The sequence below is a fragment of the Triplophysa dalaica genome, chromosome 12, assembly GCF_015846415.1.
Source record: "Triplophysa dalaica isolate WHDGS20190420 chromosome 12, ASM1584641v1, whole genome shotgun sequence".
NCBI lineage: Eukaryota > Metazoa > Chordata > Actinopteri > Cypriniformes > Nemacheilidae > Triplophysa > Triplophysa dalaica.
This window is the reverse complement of record NC_079553.1, coordinates 20645722-20655814: the sequence shown is the minus strand read 5'-3', so window position 1 is coordinate 20655814 and position 10093 is coordinate 20645722. Positions and strand designations below refer to the sequence as shown.

Genomic DNA, 10093 nt, shown 5'->3' with positions numbered 1-10093 from the left:
CGATTGCTTTTGGATTACTGTAGCGTCACATATGTAATTAAAACAGAAAAGAAGTCTTTTCATTTACACACAAAACAAAGCAGCATCACAATTGTCTTAAGGTGGCTTAAAGCCGAATGTAATAAAAGGTTATTAAAGAGGGCTGCAAGATTAAATTGAAGTCCTTATTGTTGTTTATTGACTTTGAAATTGTAATCATGATTATTAATGTCAATTAACACAATAAAGTAACACATTTTGTATCCTGATTAATGATAACTGTAATCCCGCTACATGTAATCTGTAGCTCCCCAACCCTGACTATGTATAGCCGTCTACATTTATGTAATGTTTATTTCGAATTTAATATAACAACTGTGGCTATATCATGTTCATATTTTATTGGTTAAAATATTGGTTAAATACAAACAGATTCTACGCAGTATGAATTCTCAGGGTGTCCAACCTGTGTGCTGTTGTTTTGGAAGAACTGCAAGACACATTTGCAGAATGTTTTAAAACCTTTCTTTACAATAATAGAGCTGTCACATTAGCTTTGATGTAATTGATGGCAAATGTTAGGTGATGTAAATAAGATGAATGAATTTTGTTTTTTTTCAAAGGTTGCATAAAAAGGAACTACATTTAGAATGTAAAACAAAAAGTATTTTATGTTCCACAGATAAAGTTGTATGGCTAAAATATAGAGCAAGACAAATATAACAGATTAACCATTACTTTTTAAAACAGTATTAAATAAAATTGCACATTGTGAACGAGTAATTTATGTAGGTAGATATTTATTTTTCAAAAACTTATAGGATGAGAATTTATATTATTACTTGATTCCACTTTCCATGATAATATGTAATAATAATGTAAAGGACAGTAAAGAGTAGATACTATACAAATTAACAAATGTAATCAAGAAAAAAATTATATTGTCTATTTTCCACCTCTAGTTTTTAAAAACACGATCAACGACTTTTATTTTGTTAGACGAATCCACACGTGGTTGACGATCAACACTGCTTCCGGCTTCACAGTACCTAAACAAACTTCAGCATGTATTCAAGTCAAATGTGAGTATATACAAAACTTATTGCCATTATCTATGTAATTCAATTGCATCTTCATGCATATTTTATTGAGTGTATGTATTAATGTAACTGGCGTTATTGGCATTATTCGCTGATGTTGCCGGTTCGAAAAGTTTATATGGTTAGTTTAGCTAGCTATAGTAACGTTAGCTCACTCACCCTTGTAACAGTCTTAAGACTTAACTAAATCACACTGTTATTTCTGTTTATATAAACATATTATATTATCATTAATCATTATTATATTGTATTATGTTCGTATCTGAGTAATGTTTAAACATGAAAATTATAAATCTTTTTATGGTCATATTTGATATGAAAGATATTTATTTACTGTGGCTTTTTATTCCAACTTACTTCATTTAGACTCTATAATGCATGTAAGATTGCAATTAAAAAAAGATATAATAACAAAGTGTAAATAGATGTTTTGATGAGGGTCAAATGTTATCAATCACCCAAGGTTTGAAAACCTCACATCCTAAATAGCCTTGTCTTCAATGAAGATGGAGTAAAAGAGAAATAGTTAAGTTTCTTGTGATATCGTATTCTACAATGTACTATATCAATAACATGCATTATTTTTCCCAGGTATCTTCACTGAAGCCAGTTTCCTGCCATGTCGAGCGGCTACAAGCCAGATATCCTGTGGTCACCGCATCACGCAGACCGCTACGTGATCTGTGACACTGAACTCAGTCTGTACCGGATTGGACCTGCGGGTAGCTCTGAAACCAAAGCTGGAGCTCTTGCCATATCCGAGGAGACTGCGGCGACGCTGTTGGCCATCAACTCCGATACTCCCTATATGAAATGTGTGGCCTGGTATCCAAAGCATGAACCCGAATGTTTGCTAGCCGTGGGACAGGCCAATGGCCGAGTCGTCTTGACCAGTCTGGGACAGAGTCACAACTCCAAATGTAAAGAGCTGGTGGGTAAAGAGTTTGTGCCCAAGCACGCCCGACAGTGCAACACGCTCGCGTGGAATCCAGTGGACAGTAATTGGCTTGCGGCCGGCTTGGATAAACATCGGGCTGATTTCTCAGTCTTGATATGGGACATAAGTAGTAAGTTCTCCCCCGAGGCTGTACCCACAGAGAAGCTACGTCTGTCCGGAGACACGGATTCTGGGCTGGTGGTGACAAAGCCGTTGTATGAGCTGGGTCAGAACGACGCGTGTCTATCTCTTTGTTGGCTGCCCCGTGATCATCAAAAGTTACTCTTGGCCGGGATGCACAGAAACCTTGCCATCTTCGACCTGCGCAACACCAGCCAGAAGACGTTTGTTAACACCAAAGCCATTCAGGGCGTCACGGTGGACCCACACTTTCAGGATCGCGTGGCATCCTTCTTCGAAGGTCAGGTTGCCATCTGGGACTTGCGAAAGTTCGAGAAGCCGGTTTTCACGTTGACGGATCAACCCAAACCTTTGATCAAAGTGGCATGGTGTCCCACGCGCATGGGCTTGCTGGCCACGCTCACGAGAGACAGCAACATAATCCGTCTGTATGACATGCAGCACACCCCCATGCCCTTCGGCGACGAGGGGGAACCCACCATCATCGAGCGGGGCGTGCAACCCTGCAGCGAGAGCATCATCAGTAGCCTTGCCTGGCACCCGTCGGCGCAGAATCGCATGGTGGTGGTGTCGCCCAACAGGGTTATGAATGACTTCACGGTGTTCGAGCGGATTTCATTGGCCTGGAGCTCCACCACGTCTCTCATGTGGGCTTGTGGTCGGCACCTTTATGAGTGTGCGGAGGATGCTGGGCCTGGAGCGGCCGCTGTTGAAAAAGACATCGCCACTAAGATGAGGGAGCGAGCGCAGTCGCGCTACGGTCAAGACACTGTCCAGGTGTGGAGAAACCACATGCTGGCTGGAGGAGACGACCCTCAGCTGAGGTCAATCTGGTTCACGCTGCACTATATCCTTTACTGCAATTCTGTCTACTGTTTTAATCCAGAAATCAGACCAGTGGACAGAATTTATGATTTTACTTTATTCATAACCGAAGTTCCAGATTGCAGTTTAACTGGTTCATGTTGTCATATGGTTTGGCTATTTAAATTATATTTCCTATTAGTTGTCACTTATGAAACAGTACACCGAAAACATGGAGCAGAAGCAACAGGGCAATAAACAATCTCTCATTTATTCCGGCATCAAAAACATTGTGAAGACCAGCTCTGGTAAGTTATCACACAGCTAGATATTCAATTTCTGATAACTATACAACTGGTGGATTTCCAAAAGAATTCCTAAATTGACTCAGATGGTATTTGTCACTTTTAGGCACCACAGAGACGCGGCGGTGCTGGTCGGGCTCAGACAGACAGACGGATGTACCGCGGTACCACAGCGAGGAGCGCAGTCTGGGCCTACAGTTGTGTGGATGGATCAGTCAGGGGCCAGACATCGATGTGGAGCCCTTCCTGAAGACTCTGGAGCAAGAGGGTGAGTGGGAGAGAGCCGCTGCTGTCGCCCTCTTTAACCTGGACATCCGCCGGGCCATTCAGATTCTCAATAGAGGAGCATCTTCAGAGAAAGGTACGAGCAAGGAGAAGCCAAGTGACAAAAGTGTGACTAGAGGCGTTGCAGTATAGACTGTACTGTAGATGTTGTGTTACTACTAATTATATTGTAAATCATTTGGAACCCGTTTAAAAGTTTGCCTAAGGAGCCACGAGGATAACAAACCTTTTCTCTGACCCCTCTAACCCTATTTAAGTTGTCTATAAGCTCATTAAAAAATAAAACCTCAAATAACATATAAAATTTGCCATTTATGTGAATCTTGTTAATCCGAAGAGTCTAAGGCATCTACTTTCGAGTGTCTGAAATGTCTTTGGTCCACCACCTAGAATCGTTTAGCCAACCAGAATCTTGATAACAGCTAACTGAATTGTCTTTTTGTTTGAGCCCGTGCTGAAAGGGACGACTGCAAAGTGTCTGTCAAAGAGAAAACGGCCTTGATATTTATTATTCAGGTCACCCGTGTGATGGAAATGGCTATGTTATGAGAGACAGTTGCTATTCTCCCTTTCGAATTTCCACAGTTAGTAAAGCACTTTGGTGCGATTGATTTCCCCCGAAACCTTCAGTTGCAGAAGCTGTAGTTTACAGATGATATTTAAAAATGATTTTAGAGACTGATCAATTCGCTTCATAATACGTTAATATGCCGCGGGGATTACGCTTGTTTAGCTTGTATCTGCTTTCTGACCTTTCTTCTTTATGAAAGCTCTTATAACTCGCATCAATCAGGTCCTGCACTTTAGCTCTCTAAATACTCTCTTAACATCTGTCCCGCACTTTATTTTTTCAATCTTGCATGTTTTAAAACCGAAAGCAAAACCCCAGACGTGCAAACACGTTGGTTCCGATGGACAAGCATTCGGTTTGTATGAGGAAAGCTGCACCTCTCAGAAAACTTAAAAAAAAAAAAATATTTTAGATGTTTAATGATGACTTGGAGCATTGGGATCGTGAGACGAGGGATAATAATTATGATAATAAAAGAATAAAACAATCATGATAAAGGAATATAAAACGGATAGAAAAACATTAGCCTGATACTGATGATATTTAACTTTTTTTATATTATGATATTCAACTGTGTTGAATTCAAATGTATTTTTATAGCCCGTTTCAAAATTTCAAAGTGTTGCAAAGCGGCTTTACATAAGTATAGAAAGTCGTAACAAAGAGATGAGTGTATATATAAAGATAAAGAAAGCAGGAAAACAAAATTATGGAGTTAATTCTAACATGGGATTATATACATTTTTGCATATAGTAATTCTATATAGTATAGTTTATAATCTGACTGTTTTATTTATTGTGCAAGCAAAAGTTGTGCATATCAAAGTTTTAATGAGATTTTCCACGACTAATCTTAATAAAATAACGTCTCTAAGATTATAATCAGTTTTATACTCGGAAAGATGAATGAAATGCAGACAAACACATCAAATATATCATGTAAAATGTTTCCTCTTCATCACGAGGTCAGTGAGTTCAGAGTCATTAGAGTGACAGTGAAACAGCAAACACCATCAGCTATCTGTACATACCATCTGAAAACTGTCTCATATTCTTCATAAAATGAGTTGATAGACACAAGCACGGTGCCTACGTTACACAATACCTGTTTGAAAAGAGGTGCCGCTAATACTCGAGAGTAAATACCCCGAGGCCGCGTATGCGTCCAACATATGGGACTGTTTGCGTCGCATTCATAACTGCCTATTCATGGTTGCATTCGAAGCACAATTTGTTTTGGCTAAAAGGCTTTTTGTTTATGGAGTATGATGCCTTTCACAGGCTTTTCTGCGTTGTGTCTTGTTTGTCTGAAGCGAGGGGTTTCCTGTGTGTTTTGGTTAGGTGACCTGAATCTAAACGTGGTGGCCATGGCTCTGTCGGGCTACACGGATGAGAAGAACTCTCTGTGGAGAGAAATGTGCAGCTCTCTGAGACTACAGCTGAAGAAACCCTACCTGTGTATCATGTTTGCCTTCCTCACCAGTGAACCTGGCACTTATGATGGGGTCTTGGTATGTTAAAAATTATATTAACCCAGCTAAGGGTTGTTTATATACGTAGCGTGAACCAGAACGAAACTTGTCATTGTCCTGAATCCTGGATCTTATGATGAGTTGACACTTTTTTTAATAATCAGAATGAGTGATATTTACATAGAGGGTGCTGTATGGTTTTATTTACAGTATGAGGGTCGTGTAGCCGTGAGGGACAGGGTGGCCTTCGCATGCATGTTTCTCAACGACGCTCAGGTAAGAATCGCTCGCCCCTCCGTTTTTTCGACTCTTTCATTGATGTGCAGTAAATAACACGCTGCCATCGTTTCTCTCTTCTGCTCAGTTGCCACGTTACATAGACAAACTGACCAATGAGATGAAGGAGGTTGGTAACCTGGAGGGGATTCTCCTCACAGGACTGACCAAAGATGGAGTGGATCTGATGGAGAGTTATGTGGACCGTACTGGAGACGTGCAGACGGCTAGTTTCTGCATGTTGAAGGTAAAAAAACTGAAAATCACAAAAATGCTAAATAAACCCCGCCAAAATTGTTGTTATATTTCCTTATTGCTTCCCCAGTGTAGTCCATTTCAAATATAGAACGCTTTATTGTTGTCATCAAAAGTAATCAAAGCAAATGCCATCAAAGCATATGCCTACACACTGCAAAATGTTACATGAAAACTAATTTCACAATATTCACACACCGTATCAAACCAGTAAAACTGATGCATGTTCAGTGTTAGATCACTAAAGATAGAGATGAGTAGATAAAATACTGTTCGATGTGATGTTTGTTGTAGGGTTCCTCAGGAGAGGTACTGAAGGACCCTCGAGTACAGTGTTGGATCGAGAATTATCGCAACTTGTTGGACGCCTGGAGGTTTTGGCATAAACGAGCTGAATTTGACATTCATAGAAGCAAACTGGATCCCAGCTCGAAACCACTTGCACAGGTTTCAATCGTGTTGATTTTCAACAAGTTACATTTTGAATTTGGGATGAAATGAAAATCTGATGGCAGTATGCCTTTTGTTTGTGGACATAACTCTGTGTCTTCAGGTGTTTGTGAGCTGTAACTTCTGTGGAAAGTCGATATCATACAGCTGTTCAGCGATGCCACACCAGGGCCGTGGGTTCAGCCAGTACGGGGTCAGTGGTTCACCTACAAAGTCAAAGGTCACCAGTTGCCCGGGATGTCGCAAACCACTTCCGCGCTGTGCCCTCTGTCTCATGAACATGGGCACGCCTGTGTCCAGCTGCCCAGGTATCGTCCATGTGAATTAATTTCATGAGTTTTATTCTGAAACTTTGTCTTCTAGCTGAGGCTTTTTCAGATCGATTCAGCTGAGCAAGAGTGTGAAATATTCTTAATATCAGTCAAATAAAATAAGGATTTCATGTGTTAAATAGCTATGTGAGCTGTATCTGTGTTCACTGTGACCTTCATCTCATCAGGAAAAGCAGACGAGAAAGCTGATCTCACACGAGACAAAAAACTCGCTCAGTTTAATAACTGGTTTACCTGGTGTCACAACTGCCGTCACGGGGGTCACGCGGGTCACATGCTCAGCTGGTTCAGGTACGCATCGCCATATTCATTCACATATTTGATTTTACAATGGCAGCACAAAATATTTCAATACTGCAATGGTTTGCCCATAACGTTGAGCTTTATTATCGTTAGCGTCATTATATTAGTATACCAAATAAATCATTACATTATAACTAAACACAAACCATCTATACAGTTGTGCTTAAAAGTGATGTCTTACTTTGGACAATTGACATCTTCACTTTTATTCATATATTATATTAAAGATGCATTAAAATGTTTGTATACATGCTATAAACTGAAGCTTTGTGTTTATAATAATTTAAGGAGGCTCACAGTAAATTACACACAACACATGTGAAAAGTTAATTAAAGACAATGCCTAGGAGAAGGACTAGAGCATTATTAACACATAAAATTTAAGTATATGTTTGCATTTCTTTGAATTATTTGTATTTTGTGAATGTAGTTTTGTAAAGACAAATTCATGTTTCTGGGTTTCTCAGCTGGGAGACTACAACAAATATATTTTGTTGGTTTCTCATTTGCTAACAACAGCAAAAGAAAAACACGTGCCGTATGTATTCGGAAACAATCGTAAAGCTGTATCTATCTTTTATAAATGTGATCAAACTAAATACTCTTCGAAGATACGAAGTATGCAATACTACTCTATAGGGACTCAAGAGTAATGTGAGATTGGCAGAAACCCTGTGTTCGGGCCGCTATAAATAACCATTTTGTACCATACAGGTCATATTTGGGTTTAGACTAACCTGAAGGGGCATTAAAAGCAAATATTGTATATAAGGAACAGTTCCACTAAAGTAAAAATAATGGACAAGAAAAATTCATAAATTAATAAAACTAACATTGACGAATATTAATTAAAGCTGCAAAAATATATCTGTCAAAATGTAAACTTTTGTGTGTAAATTGCTTTGGATAAAAGCCTCTGCTAAACGAATATATGTTTTTGTTACTTCATGTTAGCTAATGCAATTACTAATGTTAATGAATAACACAATTACAAAAAAGAGTTATCCTTTAACAACCGTAGATAAACAAAGCTTTAGTAAACGTAAAATACCACTGTGGTTCTATACAGGGCTCGAGACACTCCGTCATCTCAGTGTCAGATATATAAATTATTATGTATTTGTCTTGTTTTTCAGAGATCACAGCGAGTGTCCCGTCTCCGCCTGCACCTGTAAATGCATGCAGCTGGACACCACAGGCAACCTGGTGCCTTCTGATAGTGTATAATGTCTTTACTGCCCTGTGGCTCTTTTAAATCTCCCCACTTTACTAGAAGTCTGACATGAACATATGTGTCTTTCTGACACCTATGATGTGAACTCTGGCAGTAATGACAAGAAAAGCTGTTTCGTTGGTAGGATTATGTAACCTATGGTTAACTCATCCCACCCACAGATCGTTTGTGTTTGCAGTGACTTTCAAGCTGCTTGAGAAAGAATGTATGTGAATGTCTGACATGCCGTCCGTGAAATGTGGTTCTGAAGTGAATCCAGAGATTCGCTGTGATAAAAACATTTTAGTATTGCCGTTATAGACAGGGAAAATGCTACAAACTGAGGAGTTTGAATGTATGGGAGCAAAGTTTTGTTCTGTAATTTGTTGCATATTAAAGGGACAGTTCACCCAAAAATGAAAAATCTGTCATCATTTACTCACCTTCGAGTTGTTCCAAATCTGCATCAATTTCGTTGTTCTGATGAACACAGAGAAATATGTTTGGAAGAATGCTTAATACCAAACCGCTCTAGGACCCCATTGACAACCATAGTAGGAAAAATTACTTTGTATATTTTTTTTGTGTTGAACGCAAAGGAAATATTTTGAAGAATGTAGGACAGCAAACAGTTCTGGGGCACTTTTGACTCCCATTGTAATTTCCTACTATGGTAGTCAGTGGGGGACATTCGTCCAAATATCTTTCTCTCCTTTCATCAGATCAAAGAAATGTATACGGATTTGGAACGACTAGAGTAAAGGACATTAGGGTTTTCATTTTTGGGTGAAGCATCCCTTTCAAACACAATGAACCTCAGTGAATGTTTGTTTGATTTCTTTACGGTCAAAGATCTACATTAAGTAGTTTTTTATATAGAGGAACAACCATCGTGACAGAAGCAGAAACCCTTCAGTTAACAGACTGCAAAGCACTAAACTTCATTTGATTCGTTTTAAAATGTGTTTTTAACAGCTTAATACACAAAGTATTTTTTCTGATTTCAGTTGTGTAAAGTTTGTATCTTTAACATTAGTGCCGACCGTTAACTTTTTTGTTTTTATTATTAATCTAGTGGGATTAAAATGCTGTTATGTAGCGCTTACCTTAATTTATTGCACAATCAATGCAACAACATCCTAGTATTTAAATGATTGTGTATTTATTTTTTTGGAATTATAAACTAATGTAATTAAACACATTGTTACTGTATACAACAACAAAGGTGCCCTGACAACTTCTTGCACTATCTACAGTATTATGTAGGCAGACTCTCCTATACAAAAATTGATTTCAGAGCTGGATAGATATGGTGTAAATGAACATATGGTAGAAGTTCACAATAAAGTCTCACACATTAAATTATGATTAAAAGTAAACATTTTTTATACATATTGGTTTATTTTGAATTAACTTATGTTAACAGAATATAACTTTTGATGTTGTGTATTGGTAAATGTTGAAATAAACTTTTGATACGATTAACATAGAAATGTTGTTTATTGTTACTCCATATCAGTTGACTAATGTTAACAAACACAATGGGTTTTAAAAAATAGGCAAACATCTTTTATATCTCAAACTTTGTCTGCTCAGATAAGACCACGAGCACCATGAAAACACAGCTGATCAAATTCTCAAATGCAGTGTGAGCTCTTTCCTCCACACAC

At 38.6% G+C, this 10093-nt stretch overlaps 1 protein-coding gene across 1 annotated transcript; it reads left to right on the top strand.

The window, feature by feature from the left end:
• The first annotated feature begins 996 nt into the window (after positions 1-996).
• Positions 997-9902, top strand: mios (missing oocyte, meiosis regulator, homolog (Drosophila)). The gene is made up of 11 exons (XM_056763308.1): positions 997-1061; positions 1671-3004; positions 3171-3269; positions 3373-3627; positions 5464-5633; positions 5805-5870; positions 5959-6117; positions 6420-6572; positions 6679-6883; positions 7075-7198; positions 8347-9902. The coding sequence occupies exons 2-11, from the start codon at positions 1699-1701 to the stop codon at positions 8435-8437; spliced, it is 2628 nt and encodes an 875-aa protein (XP_056619286.1). The 5' UTR covers positions 997-1061; positions 1671-1698; the 3' UTR covers positions 8438-9902.
• Positions 9903-10093: the final 191 nt, after the last annotated feature.